The sequence below is a fragment of the Marmota flaviventris genome, chromosome 8, assembly GCF_047511675.1.
Source record: "Marmota flaviventris isolate mMarFla1 chromosome 8, mMarFla1.hap1, whole genome shotgun sequence".
NCBI classification, from domain to species: domain Eukaryota; kingdom Metazoa; phylum Chordata; class Mammalia; order Rodentia; family Sciuridae; genus Marmota; species Marmota flaviventris.
This window is the reverse complement of record NC_092505.1, coordinates 4,720,327-4,741,986: the sequence shown is the minus strand read 5'-3', so window position 1 is coordinate 4,741,986 and position 21,660 is coordinate 4,720,327. Positions and strand designations below refer to the sequence as shown.

General features: G+C 45.3%; 1 protein-coding gene across 1 annotated transcript in view; it reads right to left on the bottom strand.

Annotated features, from left to right (window-relative positions):
* The window catches only part of Dscam (DS cell adhesion molecule), a 563,164-nt gene that overhangs the window by 239,534 nt on the left and 301,970 nt on the right, over nt 1–21,660 (bottom strand). The window contains exon 9 of the mRNA XM_071615768.1: nt 2,389–2,667. Within this exon, the coding sequence (XP_071471869.1) occupies nt 2,389–2,667 (279 nt within the window). The remainder of the gene's footprint in view (nt 1–2,388; nt 2,668–21,660) is intronic.

Here is a 21,660-nt window from a genome sequence, read left to right as displayed (position 1 = left end):
TGTGGGTTGCAGCTTGGAAATCAGGACTTCTTTAGAGCTCCCCATCCAATTCCAATGTGTGGCGAAGTTTGAGGATCACTAATGGGTCTATCATCCTAAGGGAAAGGGGACAGTAAACACCAAGACCTGCATGTTTCTTTCCTGTTCTAAACACCTCGCCATGTGTAGGGAGCTATGAGAGCAAACCTGGGCCAGAATGTCCAGGAGCATATGACCTTCAGGACGCTGGCTTTCTCTCATGCATGCCAGGCACCAGGGCAAGCTGGAGCTTTGTGAGAAAGCTACTTTCTTGTCTGTACACCAGGACAGCTGCTCCGTGGGATGCTGGTCATCCAAACAAACTAAGCAGGCTAACGTTGACGATGTCACTGCTTCTGCAGCCTGAGATGTAAAACCCATGAGCTGGACTGGTCACAGGACTGAGAGCACTGTGGACAGGATGTGTGCCACTGGTCAGACCAACCGACATTGGAGAAACGCCATCTGGGAGAGGAGGCCCTGCTGTGGAAGCACCGGGAAGCATGGAGGTGCGATCTGTCACCTGTCCCCACTGAGCTCCTCCTGGGGCAGTCACTGACCCCTGGTAAGCTTTCCCCAATAAACCCTACACCCCCCAGGCCATCTCCAGGCACTTTCTGCGGCCTTTCCACAACCTACCCCACTGCCCTGGCACAAATGGGTCATGAACATGGAAATTGGCAACCTGGAAAAAGTAAAATAAAAAGAATAAGTTCCCAGACACCTGGGAGAGAGATAGACTCCCAAAGATGGTCACTTAGTTGGTCTGAGTGGGGACCAGAAAACACGCATCTGTGTTTTCTTTACTCTCCCAGGAGATCCCACAGTGCAGTCCAGCTGAGAGCCACCGCCCCCAGTGGCTTGTCCCTGCTGGTTTCTCCAGTGACACCGATCTGATTGTGAGCATGCTTCCTCTCAGGCCCTTCACTGTACATTCACAGAAGCTCATTCTGAAGAGCAACTGCAAGGAGCCTGGGATCAGCGACATTCTCCCAAATAGCAAGGCTCAGTTCAGACCACCTGACCACTGTTGTGGTCCAAATGTCGGGCTGCCTTTCCTCCAAGGGAGAGCAATACGAAGAACGTCCCGTACATTTTGATCTGTCATTTTTGTTCCCTGACCTGGATCCTTCAGAGCAGATTACAGTGAAGACAGGCTGATGCGCTGTTTTGCCCTTCACAACGGTTCAGAGTCAGTCCTACTCCTAAGAAAATGCGTGGGAAACAGAGATGACGTTGGATCCCATTTGTATTCATATTCAAAAAGTGGAGGAAAATACCAAGCACCCAGTTCTCATAAGCAAACGTGGAAGGTGGAAAGAAAGAGTGCTTTGGGTATCCTTAACCCATCTCTAACTGGAGATCAGTGTCTACCCTTCCACTCTTGGAAATTCTGGGGAATACCATGTTGGTTTCTTCACAGGAGGAGGTGGGAAGGAGTGCCGTGGAGGGATGAGGGTGAGGACCGAGGAAGGACGGGGCACACCACTCAGGGAAGAGTGTGCTCAGGACTCTCGATGATCCTGACCATAACAGACCTCACCTCCAACCAATCACACAAAGGGAAATTTTAAAATGCAGATGTCAACATCGATGTAAGCCTCTAACGTCATCCAGTCACCCTTGCAACGTGGATGGACGCTGCACTCCTGAAGGGTCACCCAGGCCCGACAAGCACCGAGAAACCAGCAGCTTGATTTACAGACACAGCACATGCTTCATGAGACGTTGGTGTTGAGGAAAGATGAAATAAAACCCGTGCTTACATTTTAGATGTATTAAGACCACTGCCAGTGCTTTTTACAAGTTACAGGAGGCTGTTCTAATTTTTTCCATAAATACAACCACATTCTGCATAATTTTAAAAATGTTGCAACAGTTTCCCCAAATAATGATAGACTTACTGGCAAATAGAAGAGAGGGGCAAGGAAACCACATTTCTAAAATTAAATGGATACTATTTGTAGCTACTATTTTACAGCTCTTTAGAAAAACTGTTTTACTTTTAAAAGCTATTTATCTACAACAGTAAAAAGTATTAGAATAAAATAAAGGCAAGGGCTAACAGACTTTGGTTTTCAAAAAATAAGGCGGGAGCCCTATTTCATGAATTAAACCCTACGACCCCATGACCCCCACATTTCCAAGAACATATTGGTTAGCTGCCGTTATCTGTAGCACCAGATTTGCAGTAACTGAAACCATCACTTGGAAGTTGGGGGAATTCCTGGTTGATTTTTATATTGTGTTTCTTAAGGAAGAAGAATGCATTTCTATGAATTCTTGTTCTTTTCACACATGTCAGGCCCCACCCTCTCAGAGCACGCCTGCATCCTGCTGGCCTGGGCCCCGGGCACCCCCTCTGCCTACCTCTCACAATCAGCTGGCTCTGGTGCTCCACGGCTGCCGCCTCGTTCCGGGCTATGCAGGTGTAATTGCCATTGTGCAGGAGGGAGAGGTTGGAGATCCTCAGGGAGCTGGTGAAGTCGATGTTGTCGATGGTCACCCCCAGGCTGGCTGGGATGGGCCGGCCGTCCTTCTGCCAGGTGATGGTGATGGGTAGGTCCCCGGAGACCACAACACACGGGATGAAGACCCGCTGCCCGATGGAGAATCTTGGAAACTCAAAGGGTTGGATAAAAGGTGGAACTGGAAGAAAAAGGAAAAAAGAAAAACATACTAGAGGAAGACAAAGGAGCAGTGTCTCTATCCCACATTCTCTGCTCCGTCAACGCCCTGCCTGACACTGCCGGAGTGACCCAGCAGTGACACAGCACAGAAATGGTCAACTCCACAGGAGTCGAACCCAAGCTCCGTTTGTTTGGAGTTTTAGATCATTCCAAATGAAAAGGAGACCATGATTTGCACCCAATACCTATGATTTACCTAATTTAATAACAATACCTAATTATAAATAAAATATTTCAGGTAGAACACTGGAGTGCAAATACTGTGAAAGAGGGGTATGGGTTTTTTTTTTTTCTCTAAGCTTTTAAAAATTATGGATGCTGGCCTGGTGTGGTGGCTCACACCTATCATCCCAGTGGCTCTGGAGGCTGAAGCAGGAGGATCGGGAGGTCAAAGCCAGCCTCAGTTATGGCAAGGTGCTAAGCAGCTCAGTGAGACCCTGTCTCTAAATAATACCCCAAATCGGGCTGAGGATATGGCTCAGTGGTTGAGTGCCCCTGAGTACAATCCCCAGTACCCTCCTCCTGCAAAAAATGGTGATTGCAGGTGAGACTTCTTTCCTGCTCTGCCATTAGTAGCATTATGGTGACTGCCCCCACCCTCCCGCTGCACACCTTGCTGAAGAAACAGTTCTGTTCTGTTGCTGAAGTTGTTTTCTATGCCCAACTGACAGCAACTGTGAGTTACAGACACCGGTTAGGAATCTCACATGCCATGACTCACCCCTTCATTTTATGCATTCTCTGTGTGACCTTATATTATAAATGGGTCCAGGGGCTGGGGCTGTAGTTCAGTAGCAGAGCACTTGCCTAGGATGTGTGAGGCACTGGGTTTGATCCTCAGTACCACATAAAAAATAAATAAATAAATAAAATAGAGGCATTGTGTCCATCTACAACTACAATTTTATTTTATTTTAAAAAGGAGTCGAGGGCAAGTCGACTGGTTGTAGCATTGTGTTGATCAGGAAAATAAGGTTCTAGCCTTCAGTCCAGCCAGCCACAGACTCAGCTAAACTCTGTCGGGAAGCTCTGTTTGCCTTTAATTTCCCCAATAAACTCCTGCTTCTCTCTTCTGCTGCGGGTCAGTCTTCCTAGACAACCTCACAGGGTGCACATGGCATCACTGGTTAGAGTGCCCAGGGAGCCACGTTCAAACCCCACTGCTTGACAAGCCATGGGCAAGATATTAATGTGCTACTACTCTCAGCTGTATGAGGTCATTCACAGACTCATTTTGCAGATGAGGAAACTGAGATTCAATGATGTTAATTAGTCCTTGGACTGAGAACTAGTTGGCTGGTCTACGAGGGCTCGACACATGCCTATTTGGCAGAAATTGGTGCCTTCATTGTGGTTCTTTGTTGTGTTTTTTTGCAAACATATTTTTTAAAGAAATGGTGTATGTAGGGGTTTGGAAATGACTAAGGGAATGAACTAAGATTCAGAAGCATGCGAAAACCTAAAATAAACCAGTTGCCATATAGAGCAAGGCTATTAAACAGCAAAATGCCTGCAGAGTTTGCTCATTAATCAATTACAGATCCTCTGCTACCAACTCAGGGGAGACAATAGGAACCCAGAGAAATCTAATCACGCCCAGTTCTTCAGGTCCAGGTGGGGGCTGGGCACACAGCAGGCAGTGCTGTGTGCCAGTCTCTCCCCACAGCCCTGTTTCTTTAAATCTTGTGCCAGGTAGTAGAAATGTTTACTCTGTCTATAGTAATTATTAACAACTCATACACTTTCGTTTTTTGTTACATAAAAAGCCCATTTCTTCTTTGGTTTCTATGGGCAGTAGCCTGGTTGTGCTCACACTGGCCTTCCCGTTGGCCTGGCTCGTTTTTCTTAGGTAGGACTGCATGGTTTGGAGTCCTGCTTCACCACTGATCGTAGTGTTCTACCCTTCCCTGCGACCCTGTTTCCTTGTTCATGAAACCAGGAGGGTGGCTCCGGCTCTGGGGAGACAGCAGGAGGGTGTCAGACTTCCTGCGTCTGAGGCCAATTCTCAGCATTGGTCTTACTCACAAGCCTTTAGGTGAGGACACCGCCCAGTGGGAGGGCCACTGGGCAGGGAAGCCTCCATTTCACCCAAGCTGGGAGGCTGCTGGAGGGGAAGCCTCCATTTCTCCCTCAGTTACAACAGGAAGAAGGAACACAGAGGGACTCTTTCCATGCCCCAAATCAAGAAAGAGAGGTGAGCCATTTTTCACCTATGTAACAACAGATAATGTAGGAAATGTAGTGTCCATGATCCTTAAGTTCAAGAACGTTCCCTACAACAGAGACTGATGTGCAATGGAGGAGGGACTGGCGCATAATGATCTAGGAACAGTGGGAAGAATCAATTAGTTACAGAGGAACTGTGTTAAAAACAAACCCGAAACTAACCCCTACGCTATCCATTATTCCAAACAATAAGTTAAAAAAGTTACAAGGAATATAATTACTGTTACGTAAGTAAATTTCAGAAACTTAGCCTTAAAGCAACACTGCTGAGAACAGGAAGTGAGTCTCCAAAGCACGGAAAACGAGGGTCAGCCAGCTGATGCTCAGGTCTCCTGCCTGCCCCCCAGAGGGTGAGCCTCGCTTGGAGAACCTCATTTTTTCCTCATTCTTTCAAAATTGATTTTCACTTTAATTATTAGCACATATTAATTATACAAAGTGCATCTCTTTGTGTTTTTTCATACACACATATAGTGTCATTTGTCCTATCCGCCACCACCCTGACCCATCTGCCCCTCTACCACCCCTTTCCCCACCAAATGTCCCCATTCCCTTTCCATGTCCTGTTTTAAACCATTAAGACTCTCTCCATTATGTAATTTCTTGGTCTAGAGTAGATGCAGAGACTTCAGGCACACTGACATGGGCTTAGTCAGAGGCCACCGTGGGCAAGATCACACAGGTGAGAACCAGAAGAGGCACAACAGATGGGAACCACAGTTCAGTTGGAAGCAAATTGGGGAACACTCTGTACTGGAGCACGCTGCCTGACAGACAGTTTTGGCATTTTTATTTTTATTTTTTGGTAATTAATGCAAAGTCATAAGACACAATTAAGTTTGAATTGTAGGTGACGGTTAATATATGAAAAGAAAAAAGATATATTTAAAAAATTTAAACGTTCACAAAAAATGAGAACCTGTTAAAATAGCTAGAATTAAAAGTTGCATGATTTCACTTAGCATAATAGTCTCCAGATCTATCCGTTTCCTGGTAAAAGTCATAAAGTCATTCTTTTTATATGGCTGAGAAATATTCCACCATGTATATATGCCACATTTTCTTTACCCATTCATCTGTTGAAGGGCAGCTAGGTTGTTTCCATAGCTTAGTTATGTTTGTATAAATATGACAAATATACTCATTGTCATGTGTAACTATAAAGAACAAATTAAAAAAAGAAAATCTATGTTGCAGGATCAAAGGATTGAGTATGAGGGAGACGCCATGTTCCCACAGTAACATCACGGTCAGCTTTGCTCTGTGGCCCCCCACCGCGTTACATCAGGAGGCTCATCGTCTCCAAGGAAAATTTAATCTCTCCGTTGCGATGATGTTGTCTGTCTTGCTTCAGCTGAGTCACAATGTTGGAAGTTTCCTAAAGGGTCCAAAATATTACGTTTTGCATTCATGGGATATAAATTGGAGGCAAAACAAAACCAAGGAATTAAGGAACTCCATGATTTAGGGAAAGCTGAGCCACACATTTGAAGAACCTGGTTACTTTATGTGGCTCACTGTGGCCCTTATATGAGGCAATTCCCTGAATCCCACCTTCGGTGAAGCCTTGTAATGCTACAGGAGCAGAGATTCTGAGTGTGACATGCGTCATTTTGACATAACCTTTCTACAAGTGGTATGTACATATCCACGAAATGTCACTTTTTTCCAGGTTTGTGTATTTTGTAATGGGAGATCCTTTCTCTGAAGCAGCTCAGAACCACCAAATACTGCCCAATGCCAGTTTGGACTCATTCTTTCTAAGCTCTTCATACAAACATTAAATCAGGCTGCTCCATATCTGTGTCTTTTTCCTCAACAACTAATTGTGTATTATTTTTCATAAGGTGAGAAAATATTTCAAAAATTTTTCCCCAGGTAAAAGGTGTATGACACGCTGCAAAACTATGGCTAGGTGCCCTCGGTCTTGAGTAACTAGCCAAGCGTCTTGATTCCATTTCTTAAACTCTCTGATCTTATTTCTTCACATGTAGGGGTGATAATCATGTGTAGTGCCCGAGAGTGTTGGTGGACAGCTGTCTGTCACACTCCCGGCTCAGAGCCCCAGGTGATGGACAGGGGGTGCTCGGGAACTTTCCTTCTCTTCCTCATCCCCTTTTGTCCCAGGGCCCATGGCTCACTGGGAGGATGAAATATACACATGGATGTGGGGAGGTCCCAAGGCTCTGTTCCCCAGTCATGTATAATTCCTCTACTCCGGCTTTTGTCTTCTCCTCTCTAGTGGTGATGTTGTCCTGTGAATCTCCACACAATTCTCAGGACAAGTGCCCCTGGTCTCAGGACAAGTGTTCCTACTGTCAGGATGAGTGCTCCTGGTCTCTGAATGAGTGCTCCTGGACTTAGGATGAGTGTCCCCAGTGTCAGGATGAGTGCCCCTGGTCTCAGGATGAGTGCTCCCGGTCTCTGGATGAGTGCTCCTGGTCAGGATGAGTGCCCCTGCTCTCAGACTGTCTGAAGGCTACGCCTGGAGCCACAGTCCAGACATGGCAACAGATCTTTCATCTTCTCAACCCCTTTCTCACCCCCCTCCCTTCTACTTCATGAGACCTTCCTCCCATTCTTTTGTAGGATTTCTTTTTTTAACACCTCGATTGCTCCTTGAAGTATTGCATCTTTGAAACCTGTATTTTTCCAAAATTGTTTCTTCTGCTTCTGTTCATTACAGGAATTCAAGTCCCATGACCTGTTTCTCAGAGTTCAGTCCCAATGGCACACCCACTTCAGATGCCGGGTCCCCATAGGACCTGCCCAGGACCTGCCCAGGCAGAGAGCTGTATACTGTCCCTGAAAGTGCAAACTGTGGCTCCAATGCCACGAGGCCAAGGCCACCTTGTGCATCACCTCCTGGCCTGTTCACCTGGAAGACTGCTTAATTGTCCAACTCTGCTACTCTACAGCATGCTTGAGGTTTCAAATTGTAGACAACCAACCCAGTAGGGGACACTTCTCCACTCCGGACATATCGCACAACTAAATGTTCCCTTCATTCATTTCAAGGGTCTGTTTTCCAAACCTTGCTGTGAAATACATCATGTTTACACTTCGACGAGGACAGTGACATATGTGCATGACCGTTTCCTTAAGTAGGGCAGCCCAGGGGGACAGGAGATGGGTTCAATTTATCCTTCCTATTTCCCGCACCTAATAGAGAAAACCATGCTGTGCACATCTTAATTTTGAGGATGCCTTTACCTTTACACTGAAGGCCACCCTGAAGACGTGAGGAAGGACCTAAACAGGAGAACGAGGCTGACATTTCCAGGACATAACAGTGACAACCCTCCTCCTGGCGCCACAGGCTGGGGAGATGGCATCAGCACCTGGCCTTGCTTATGTGACGGTGATATGCATGCATTCCAACTCCGAATGGCCCCTGAGGTCGGTGACTTTGGATCTACAGTGGCCAGACTGCTTCTGGCTCATCATGAATTAGGCTGATGGTCCTGGAGCTGTTCCTGCTCTAGGAGGAAGGACCTGAGGCCGAGGTTCATGGGGATGTGATGAAGAAGTCAGGACGTGGCCGGAGCCCACAGGTGCTAAAAGAAACAGGTTGTTTGCAGCAACCTGGACATCAGCATGGCCTTCTGCTCCAAGTTCAGTATGCACTGATTAAATGATGGCCAGACATTGCTGAAGAGAGATTCTGTGGCAGGAGAGATCCCGCAGGCTGATCTCCCGCTCTGTCTGGTGGGTGGGGAGGGCAGGAAGCAGACACAATGTCCCTGTAGCAAGGCGGGGATGACTTCTAGGGTCTAAGATTTCCTTAAAGAATGGTATTTGGGGCATACTTGCAACATCCCAAATCATGCCAAACAAAATGAAATGTTCCAAGTATCTATTTTTCTCTAGGCATATATTAAATTACGCATTTGAATTTCTGTGGCTGAATGGAGTAGGGTGTATTTAGAGAGAGTCATGTTTTCTGAATTTTTCGAGACTTGCTCAAATGAGAAGTACGACCCTTTTAAGGCAAAAGTTACAAGTGAAAATGGTAAGCCAAAGTTTGTAAAGATCATTTGGCACTGGCCACATTCTAAGTTATAAAAAAAAAACAAAAACAACTGTTCCCAGGAACAGAAGTTTATCTGTATTTTCCCTGGTTTTAGAATTTCCTGAGTCACTGAGCCACCAGGACTTGGAGAGGCTGAATGATGATTCCGTGTGTGTGTGTGTGTGTGTGTGTGTGTGTGTGTGTGAGAGAGAGAGAGAGAGAGAGAGAGAGAGAGAGAGAGAGAGATTTTCTTTATCTGTTCATCTGCTGATGGACCCTTAGGTGGTTTCCACATCCTGGCTGTTGGGAACGTGGCTGTGCAGATGCCACTCTGACACATGGATTTCATTTCCTTTGCACATAAGCCAGCTGAGTTGCTGGATCATGTGATCCTTCTCTTTTTAATTTTCTTGGGAAACTCCCACGCTGTTCTCCATAATGGTTATGCCAATTTGCATTCCCACTAGCTGTGTACAGGATTCAGTTACCCACATCCTCGTCAGTACTTGTTATCTTTTACCCTTTTGGTAACAGCCACCCTAACACAATCAGAGAGACCGGATTGTCACTGAGGATGAGTGCTGCCACCCTGCAGTCTCAGTGAGGCTGTCCTTCTGTCCCTAGATGTTATCTCTGCTATAGACATTGTTATGATACATCTTTTCACATATTATGTTGAAATTATTAATAATGAGTTCATCTATTTTCTGGTGTTATTTCCTTATATAGGTCGTTTTTCCTGAATAGAATTATTGTCTTTATTTTATTCAATAATTTTATTCCAATATGGCCAGAGCAGTATTGAATTTTTCAATTACTAGAACCAAATTAAACAATATGTGTGTGTGGTAGGTAGAACCTGACATTATTTCTAAGTTAAATAAAACAGTAATATATTTTCTCAAGAGTAATAAGTTTCAGCACCACCTCTAATTGCTTGGGCATTTAAGTGTCTAAACATACACGAGTTCTGCTTAGAGTCCCTAAGTGTTCATCTCTGTGGCAAAGGGACCTTGAAGGGGGATGCCTCATCCACCTGAAGACTCACACAGAGAACTAGGGGACAGACTGAAAGCCTTCGGTCAGTGGCCAGCAGTGCACAGGCCAAGGCTGCCTCTGTGCTCAGCTCTGAGTGACCCCTTGTTCCCTGTCCTGGTCTGGCCTTGCTTCCTCCTTCTTCTGATCATCTCAGCCATCTCCCTGGCTCCAGCTGTCAGCTGTATGTCATTGATCCCATGATCTAAGTTTTCAACCAAATCCCTCCTCAAGCTTAAAGCTGGCCAGTTCAGTCATCTCCTCACATCCTTGTCTTGATGCCCAGAAGCATCTCGAGTCCAAACCAAACATGTCATGCTTTTCCTTCATCTAAGATCCACCTTCGATTCCCTTTTCCTGAAGCTGAGCATAGTCAAGGGGTGCTCTTTGCCAGTTCTCCCCCTCCCCAGCTCTTTCCTCTGCCCCAATTCCCAAGACGCCTGTGTGGGTACCGCCATCACCACCATCATCTTTCATTACAACCTTTCCAATTATGTCCTAAGGGTCTTCCTTTGTATTTTTATGTCCCACCCTCTCTGCACTGAGACCCCTTGTATTCCTCCATCAGATTCACTTCCTAGAGCACTGCTGTAAGCAGGCGCCTCTGTTTGCATCATGCCACCTCCAGCAGGACCAAGCGGGAGGGGTCGGCCCCACCAGGTCTCATGCCTGTCTGCAGACTCTGACCTCCGGCCCTGGGGAGGAGCCTCCTCTTCAGCCACACTGGCTCTTGGATGTGAGCAGCAGTGTCCATCCGCATTTCTGTCCCCAGGCCCCATCCTGACCCCAGCTTCACTCCTCTCTGGACCCTGAGCTTGGTAGTTCCCTGTGTTTGGAGACCTTCACAGGCTCCAGAACTATTCAAGACTCAACTTGGTTTCTCTTGGACACTTGTTTTTGACCTCAGACTTCCACCCCTCCATGCCCTGAACTGGCAGGATGTCCACCCTCTCTCTGTGCGGATGGGTTGGAATGAAGCGTCCATCACCTGTCTGACCCCAGTTCCCCACAGGCAAGTTTTCTGCACCTGACTCTTCGATGCTCCTTCTCCAGGGCCCCCTGCCTGCAGGTCCTCCCAATGCTCCCTGACCTCTGCAGGCCGTCACCCTCTCTACATCCCTGGACCTTGTTAACAGTCGATGCACACATATTATCTGAGCGAGGTTTTAAGGCATTCCAGGAAGCACAAAACTGAGAACTGTGTGTTAGAAATGGTTTCAATGACCAGGTTGAGTCCAGGGCTGCTGCTGCCGTACACTGTGGGATATCTTATTTCTAATTTGAAATACTGCACTAATATCATTGCAGCAAGTGTGAGCAATTTAAGGAAAGGTGTTCAAGATGCATAACTTCAGAGGTCTGGCGTCTCCCTAAGTGGTAGGAGTTGCACACACACTGGCTAGGTTCCCTCCAACAAGGCACAGGTGGCGCTGCGCTCGAGGTGATGTCACCTTTGGTCACCAGCCACTTCCCAGACCGCTGCAGAGGCAGAGATCCACTTCATCCAAGGTTCCTTTTTGGAGTGATTCATGGAGGAGGCAATTTTTTCCCAACTCTGGAGAAATCTGTGGGGTCATTCTCCTTCTTGAGCTCCCTGGGGCACAGGGTAAGTCTGTCACCAGGCTGCATCCCAGCCCTGTCCTTCCTGTCCTCCTGTCCACAGGTGTTGAGCATAAGGTCCTCCCTGATCAACCCCCTCCATCTCAGTCCCTGCTTCCTGGGGAACTCAACCTGCAACAGTTCATTGAAAGCAAACAGTTCATGCCCAAGTGATAACGAAGCCAGGTCCGAGAGTGACATTGCCTCTGAATAGGCCCCTTCCCTCCATGGCCTCTGTTCCTTCTGGACTGTGATCCAAGAGGCTGTCTCGTGAGCTGCATTTTCTTTCATTGATGCCCTTCTCTGCATGATGAATAGCATTTTTCTATCTTCACACAGAACAGAAAAAAGAAGATAGAAGCAAAACAAAAGGAGTTTGAAGGTTTGATTTTAAGATGGCTGCTCATTGCCTTAAAGGAAAATTCCGTGTTTCGTCGTTTCTACGTCTTCAGCTGCCCCACATCCATCCAGTTTCCAGAATGAAAATGCTGTCTTACTCTCTAATACTTGGAATAAATCGGGCATGAGAATAGTAAGTCTGCACAGTGACTCTCCAACAAGGGACTCCTGCCATGCGATGCTTGGTTTGGATGCCGGATTGGAAAACCACGGAGCTGTAAAAATGACATCTGAGGGAAAAGGTAGGAAAAATATTTTTCTCCCCCAAAATATTGCTTAAAGTAAGCAAGTAAATCCATGGTGATAAAATAACTAAAGCGCTTTAGGAATTAAAAAAAATCTTTAATGCATACTGTAGAATTTCAATGAAAAGAAACAGGAGCTGTCAATTTCTTCGGCAGGCAGGATGTATTTAGACATAATGAGGGGAATGATAAACTGCTTGGGGTCTCAGGGATGGGAAGGGAACTCTGAGAAGCATTATGGCATCTCCTTCTAGCACTTTCTAGATGCACTACTATAGAATTGATCGCCTGAGGCCAGCCAGAAGACTGATGCTAGGCGCGGAGCAAGGGGGGTGCGTGATTCTTGAGATGCTCTAGTATTTTTCATGGGAGGTGTTTCTCAGCCATAATCAGATTACGTTGAATAAACAGCATTTTTTTTACCAGTTTAAAATTACAGACAACCTCAGGATTCATGAGAGGTATCATAGTTAACAGCTGGTGTCAGTGGAAATGAGTGGGGTGGCAAGTCACTCTCCTGGCACCCTTCGAGGTCGATGGACACGGTGTTTGCTCAAAGGACTTTGTAAAGCAACAGCTGTTTTTTGATGGACCAGAGTCCCCTGCATCTCTAATGTTGAAAGAAAGGTCCTTCGAATCCCCATGGCTTCAGAGAGAAAACTCAAACTCAAACTCTTTGAGTTTCAAGAAAATTAAATAGCTCCTGTACATCCAGGGAGAAAAGGCTTGTGCAGACAGCTGTGGGCTGCAGGTGTGTGTACGTGGACTCCAGATGTGAGCAAAGCAGGGGACCCCAATCAGAGGTGACAGCAGCTGGGCCAAACAGCAGGGATGAGCAAGACTCACCCCACAGCAAGGTTGTTTAGAAACAGCAGATAATTTACTTGAGAAGCATTTTCCATGACCTTGGCTCAGAAAACGTTAACCCTCTCTAGAAGCTTGGTAATGAATCATAACTGACTTCATGTGGCTGTTTTTTTTTAATAAAGTGCTGAAATATGTCAGAGTAAAGATGAGGTAATTATGATATTCCAACAAAGCTCTAAGTTAATTAAATTATTTTGACAAATTTCAGGGCATTGCATTAGTGATACACTGAAGGATCAATATCATATACCTGAAAATAGATCAAGAAGAGATTTGTTCCAGGACTCTCCACCCCCACAGTTCTTCATGAGCATAAATCTGGGCAAAGCCAATTACATGGACTTTCTCTCTACTCTTGCAGGTCAGCTGTGTCCCTGAACAAGGCTCCACATTACTCTGAGTTTCAGTTTCTGCATAAAACTCATACAAATGGCTTTCAGGACTGACACATTCTGAGTTTATCATTGTAAAGTTTAGAGTCAAATCTTCCACATTGACAAACTTGAAAAATTTAGATGGGCAAAACCAAGGTATTTCTTTTCCAAGCTTAGATCTTCTTTGAATAAATTAACCAACATTTTTACTATAATTTGTACAACAAAAATGGAGGAGCATAAATATAAACTGGCATATATTTATGACAATCTGCTATAAAAAGAACTTTCTGCTGTGAACAGAACTTTACTATAAGCTGCATTATCAGTACTTGAGAGAGTCTAGAGAGCTAAAGAGCCAACAGGAAATTAGAAAGAAATAAAAGGTATGTAATAATTTTGTTTAAAAAATTCTTGATATAAGATAAATAAACATGTGCAAACATGAATCAAAAACATACACACAAAAATCCGTATTAAAAATTGGGTTCAAAAAACATCATAAACAAAAAACTATAGAGATGCAGGAGATGAAGAAATGGAAAAAGATCTACAAGGCAGTCTGGGAGAGAAAAGGCAAGAAGAGTGATCCTTCAATCACCCAACAGATAGTTCAAGACACAAACAAAAATAAAAACAAAAAAACCCAACCAAACCCAGAGATTGTAGCAGAACCAGTTATAATATAATATCAAAAATTATATTTGGCAATTTTAATACCCAATTTCAAAAATAAATAAAGGAATAAAATATAAGCAAAGCAAGAGATAAAATATAATGATTAAATTTAATCCACTGCACATAAACAAGTTTATGCAAACACATATAAGGAACACCAAACATTATTTTTAAAACCAAATGAGCCATCCATAAAGAAAATGTTAATACATTTCATAGAACTAAAATTGTTTCTGAAAACACTACCATTGCTATGATTTGGATATGTGATGTCCCTGGAAGCTTCTGTGTAAACAATGCAGGAATGTCCAGAGGTGATGTGACTGGATTATGAGAGCTGTACCCTGATCAGTGGATTAATCCACTCTATGATTAGTAATTTGAAAGGACTAGTGTATACTGAATGGTGACTATAGGCAGGTAGGATGTGGCTGGGCAAGGGAGGTCACTGGGGGGTGTATCTTTGGGGTTTATATTTTGTCCCCAGAGAGGAGAGATCTCTCTCTCCACTTTCTGGCTACCATTAGCTTTCCTCTGCCATGCTCTCCTGCCATGATGTTTTGCCTCACCTTGGGCCCAGGTCAATGGAGTTGGTCAACCATGGACTGAACCTGGAACTGTGAGCCCAAGTAAACTCTTCTCCTCTAAGTTGTTCTTGTCGGGCATATTGGTTATAACAATGCAAAACTGACTAAAACAATCATGGTATCTTAGGATATAAAGAGGAGGGGAAAGCATGGGCTATTTAATAGGTGGTTTTTAGAAACATGACTCAACATATAGAGAAATGGAAATTGGATGCCCACCTCCATTATGCCCATGAGCATCAATGTGGATTGAAGATGTCAATATGGACAGCAGAGGCAGATATGGAGAAAATACAGGAAAAATGACAGGAACGTGTCCTCATGCATGCAGAGACTTTTCAATCAAGATCCCAGAGGAGACAACCAAAGTTAAGAGACCAAGATGTTCATGATCCTTTCTCCATAATGAGAGGTCCATGTTGATATTAAAGAACCATGGTGAAGCAGGAAGACATGGCAAGACTTGGCAGAAAGGGCAAAAGGGGCACAGGTGGCTGCTCAAACACCTGAGGAGTCTGGGGACACTGGACATGGGATACCCAACCGCTGCAGTGGAAGAACAAGTGAAAGCGAAGGGCTACTTTGTGCACTTGGGTGCTGTGTTGGAAAGGCAGGCCACGGCAGTCACTGACGGGCGAGGCTGTGGTGGCTGGTGGGCAGGCACACTGCACGGGGCTCTGGAGCACGGTTATGGAATCACAGGGAAGTCCTGTGGGATCTGTGGTCTGTCTGTTCTGTCTGGGTCCTGGACGGCTGTGAACACCCCTCATGCCACGTCACAGGCTCTTCACGGCGGCACGTGTACAGAGTCAGAGAGCTGGGCAGGGGGCGGGGGCCTGGGCGCTTACTTTCTGTGCTTTTGAAGAACATATATTCATACCCATATACCTTCCGGGAGACACAGAACGTGGATCTAAAATCAATAAAATGCACATAGGAGAAGAGTGGTGCCAGAGTTGATAGAAGGTTTGCGAAGGAAACTAGACTAAAATAAATCAAAATCAGGCCCTTTGGATGGACTGATGGGAATGAGTGGCTTAAACCCAAAGTTGACAAAACAAAACAAAATCCCAGCCCACCCGTGGCAGCCCTTCTCAGGGGATCATCAAGGGACCACCTGATTCAATGCATGTCACGGCTTCGAGGTGGGAGGTGGGAGGCGGGTTTCAACAAGGAGGCGCTATCTTCAGGGTGGAGGTGGCATTTCCATGTGCCTCGGAGACACTACAGTGCTCAGAAGGCTGCGACTCTTTCAGTCAACAGAGCCCTCAGTGTGTCCTCACAAAGAGCACAAGCTGCCCAGCCCTGATGCCTGTGGAACAGCTGAACAAGGGGCAGTGTGAGTGGGCAGCCTGCAGGACAGTGGCTCCCTGTTTCACACACGAGGCAGCTTCCTGTGGCGAAGGAGCAGAGCGTATGGCGCTGCCCAGCAGGGGAAAGGGGGGCGGCACTGGAGAAGGCAGATCTGTACCCAGGGGAAGCCCTGTCTGGTGAGCACGGTCATTTAGAAACAGAGCGGGTTCAGAGCACGGAGCACCACTGCCGAGTCCAAAGCCCGGGGCCACAGTCCAGGCCACCAGCAGCAACAGCTGGGAGATGGGTCTCCATGACCTCCAAGTTCACCCCCAGCCCTGTATCTATGGCCACATCATCCCCTTACACAGAACCAGGCTCATGCTCGATGTACTTACTGCGTCTCTCTGCATGTGGATGTATATGCTTTATGATGTGTATTTTTATTTATCCATGAGTATATGCTTATAACTAAAACAACACATATAAATATTATTGTACCATACATATGCATAAACTATGCAATTCTGTTGATCTTACACATTGCTTGTGTTTTGTACAATCCATATAAAACATCCTACTGCTGATTTTGAATATTGAGAGTTGTTTGTTTTGATTTAGAGTATCATTATCAGGATATTATTACCAGCACTCCCAGAGGGTTTCACTTGTCTGTTTGTGTGCATGTGTGTTTGTGGGGTGCACATATGTGTATGTATTTGCAACAAGATTAATTATGGGGTAGGCAAGGAGTGTTATTAATTTTTCTTGGATTTCTGTCTTCCTTTCTCGTGACTACATAATTCTCTCCTCTAAGTTTCCCATGTTGAGCAAGCACAACATATTGCAAAATCTTATTTCTCCTACAGTTTAATTATAAGTAAATAAAAGAATCATATTCTTTGACATTACACCAAATCCTATACATAAGATTTCCCTTTGTAGGAGAAAGCAATTTGAGTTTTTTTAATATAACATTTAATCAAGTGTTCCCGTGAATAATTGTCTAGAATAGAAGGAAAATGATAAGTCAGTCTACCTCCAGGAGGAACCCATGTGAAGGGAGGTGTGTGAACTGCATTCTCAGCTTGATTCCAACACCCTCACCCAAAGTGCAGAGGATCTCCTCGGAACTCTGTGGCCCAGCTCCCAGGCAGGAGCAAATGTAGGAATCTCACCACATGCAAGCAGGAGTCTTTTCATGCACAGTTCAGAAAGAAGAAAGCGTGAATGTTCCTATTTCCCAGACTTCTTTTACCACATTAGGATATCAAATGAACAAAGAATTTCAATTCCCATTTGAAATAAAGAACCACCACAGATTATACATGTAACACATTGCCATTATGTTGCCCTCAGACCTATTTTTTTCTCCTGTATTATCTGTAATAGAAACTATGCATTCCCTAATCAGTTTTTGAAAAATCAATATAAAAATGCACAAACAACTTATTTATGGCCACACACGAATGACCTCAGCAAACAGAACCCTCCATTAAATACTGCTCAACTTTAATGAGGGGCCTAAAAAGAGAAATGACGTGGGAATGATGCACTTTCTATATACAATATTGTACTCTGCTAGAGAAACCAGAGAGAGCAGGAGGGGGAGAAGGGGACGGGCATCCAGAGGGAAGGAAGTGTCCTCCTCACAGAGCTGGGACAGGGAGTCGGGGGCTGACAGTGCTCTGGGTGTGGCAGAAAATGAGAAAGCAGGTGTGGGGACCCTGCCAGCAGTGTTTGTGCACACCTGGGCCACGTGACATCGCTGTGGCGTCCCTGCCGCTCACCTGAGTGGAGCTACAGCCACTGTCAGCGTGTTTGAATGTAGCCATCCCTCCCTGACTGCACCTTCAACAGTGCAGAAGACGGGACGGTGACACTGGTGTGCAGCCCGGGATAACCTGATGAAGTGGGTGCTTTGGGCACAGCTGCTCTGGTCAGCTGCAGAAGACAGAGGGCCCCGGGCAGCAATGACACTTAATTCTCTCTTCAAGCTGAAGGGCTCCCAGTAAAAAGCTATCTTGGATTAAAGAGGGCAGTGTTCCAATACACCAACCAGAGTATGGGCGTGTTTGGGTAAGTTTGTTAAAGCCATTGCATGGCCTCAGAGGACAGTAGGACACGCCTGCCCACCGCCTGCCATCTGCCAATGACATGCCGGGTGTGGAAGCCAGGGTGTTCTTCTTTATCATCAGTTGACACGGAAAAGGGGGAGGAATATGCAAAAGGGGATGTTCCTGCTTGCTCTCTGCATCTCCAGGATCATCTCGTCTCATTGACTGGCAACATTGATTTAAAAGATAAACTTCCAAAAGCCTGATCCTCTCAGGCCACTCGTGGTTTCAGCCATTTTTCTCATCTAATTTTAGCCATTTCCCCCACATCCATGGTTCAAAATTCCCACTTTCAGAATCCAGAACTGTGGCCCGGAGACACTGCCCCCTGCGTCCCCAACTTCCCTCTCAGGGACCCCGTTCAGCCTCTCTGCCATCCAGGCTGGGCCGTGGGGAATGGTTTCCGCCCTCTCTCACCAGACCCAGCCCTCCTCTGGTGTCTCTCCCCTTTAACGCTCTCTCTTAATCAGACCCTCGGTATCTTTCCCTACTTTTTAAACAGTTTTTTTTTCTTGACTTTTAAAGAGCTTCCTTCTGGGACCTGTGTGTCCTTTCTCCTCAGGCCAATCCTGACTTCTCACTGCAAGGTGAATTACTTTCCCTACACTCACCCTGGGGTTGCCTTGGAATAAAAAGTTCTGCTTCGGAGCCTTGAGTACTTCACAGACGACCTCATGCACATCTTTCCCTGTTGCTCTGATTCTGCATCATCGGCACTGCGGGGTCACCATGAGCATTCACTAGGGTGACACATGTGCAAGTGCCATGCAAACCAAGAAGTCTTACGTAAATATAACTAGAAGGTGACACCTCCACCTCTCGGCCAATTAACTCTCCTGGGAATGTTGGTCTCCAGCAATTAGGACATGCAATCAGGCACTGTTCAAGTCCAGGGTGGCACACGGGCAAGGAGTGCTTTGGAATGGGTGAGATATGAAGCCACTTGTTAAACTGAAGTAAAAGAAGGGATTTCAATTTTCATGTGTTTGAAGGCAGAAAAGTCACACTTCTTAATAGTTAAATGTATTTCAGAATTGTCGAAGCTTCCACCACTATCAACAGTTAGTACCTTATTTACATTCATCTTTGGGGCTTTGGTTCCCAAGCATGTGCTAAAAAATGAGCAGAAGGGCCGTGACTATTACCAAGAAAGACAAGACTGAAAAACAGTATTGTTTCCAGATATCACCCGTGCACACACACACACACACACACTCTGTGTGTGTGTGTGTGTTACCAAGGAAACTTCCAGAAATGAGATAAAAATAACAAGGTGCCAGTTTGCAGTATCATGACTGGAGACCCATCGGCCAACTTTCACTTCCAAAGGAAACCAACGCTTGAGGCATCAATTTTCTCAATAAAACACCCACTGAGCATCAACAGGAAAGGTAATGCAGTGCACTCTCCAAACGCAGCAGCAGGACAGCCTTCCACTCCCAAACCACAGGGACGCTAGGAAGCGCACAATTAACCGTGCCTCAGCTACCTCTCCTGCGAATATCCCACAACTGAAAACAGTAAAGGTTATAATTTTTAAAAAGTCTTGATAGACCATGACCTTAGCCACTAGCATCAGACTTAATTTATATATTTCATTTCAAGACATTTTAAAGTGAAAATTTAAATGTGCAGAAGTCAACTTGGTTTAGACCTTCTCACATCTGAGTGAAAGCTAAAATTGCTAATGGGGTATAATTCACTACATGTTGAAAGTTCAACATCATCTCTAACAAGAAATACAAGTGGTGTCTTGAGCGAATGGCCGCGCGTGTCTTTGCTTGGGTGCACATGTGTATGGGCCAGGAGCACAGGCATGCCTGGGTGGCCACATGGGAACCCAGAGTCAGTATCTGGCCTCAGGTACATTCTAGGCAGACACAAGCTGGGCCACCCCATTCACCCAGGATGTGATTTTGTATTCTAGAACCTGAAGTGCCACTTGTCTACACAAAAAAAGATGGAGTTAAATAAAAGCAAGGGGGATACCTTGGAGAGGATTGAATCCAGGTGTGCTCTACCACTGAGTTACATCCCCAGCCCTTTTATTTTTTATTTGAGACGGGGTCTCATATTGCTAAGTTGCTGAGGCTGTTCTTGAACTTGAGACCCTCCTGCCTCAGCCTCCTGAGTCACTGGAATTACAGGTGTGTGCCACTGTGCTAGGCTTAAGAGAAACTCTTAACAAGTTGTTTTATTTTCTGAGGGACTGACCTGATCAGTGACTGTTCTCTATTGAGCCCATTTTAACAACTAAAGCGAATGCACACTCCCACCTCTAAGGGTGGGCTGCAGGTGGGCAGCCTATCCACGTTCCCATTGCTTGGGCCACAGGATGGGTCCAGACTTGGTCTCATGGCTCATGGAGACCACAGGAGGGTCCCTGCCTAGGACTGCTCTACAGGAAGCTGACGGAAAGAGCCCTTTTCTTTTCTGGTTGTTGATGGGCATTCTAGTCCAGAGACAACAGGGCCAGTTCCCCTGTCATGAGGAGAAGCTGCTCTGAGGGGATCAAGCCAAAGACCAGAGGAGCACACAGGAGAGTCCGAAGGCTCCATGGCAAACCAATGTCTGGATCAGGCCTCTCTGCAGACCAGTAGCATCTTTTAACCCTTTGGTTTAAGATGCCCTGAACCTCGGGTCTTGTCTTTTATGACGTACACAGTTGCTAGTGCTTTGAATTCTTACACCTTGCCTGATAAGGTCAAGGTAAGTGAACTGATTCATGCCAATCGAGGAAATTTAAAGAGTCAAATAAATTCAAATAAAGAGATTAAAATAAATTCTTTTTTTTTTTTTTGGCATGAACTAATTTGAGTTGGTTTCTGTCACTTAAAAGGATCAAAACTAATAAATTGATTCATGCTGGTCTGGCAAATTTTAAGAATAAATTTAATGTTAAGAATAAATTTAAGTTAACGATTCATATGGCCTTTGTTTGAATTTATGTCTCTTAAAAGTTAGCATTAAAATATTTATACCCCTTTGTCTAATAATCATAATTCTGGCAATTTTTTGTAGAAAGAATTAATCTTAAAAGCAGACAAAGGCCTATGCACAAAGAAGTTCATTGGATGCATTGTTCACAATGAATGGTTAAGGCATGAGAAATAGACTTAATTTTTAGCACTGGATGAGCAGGCAGACCTCTGGGGACCCTGAGACCACAAGGGGTTTTCAAGGAGGAAGCCATTTTCATTAGGCTGCTAGGCTGCTATCTGCCTCTCTCACTGTGTAGACATTTGCGCTGTTGGCATGAAAGCAAAGGTGAGTGAGACTGCCCAGCCTTAATAGGAATCACGGTGGTGACACTAAAACCTCCTGTCCACCGTCCACCGCCATGCTGACTGCGACCAGGGATTCTGTTTGCCTATAGTGTAAGTCAGTTTCCTTTAAGGAGACTGCAGGAGAATGGCTTGCATTTGCCTCTTATCATTTGAAAGTATTTGCAAAGAAGCTGGCAACTTTCACACATATAATGTATGCTTAAAAGAAGCTCCTAAACACAAAACTATTTGAT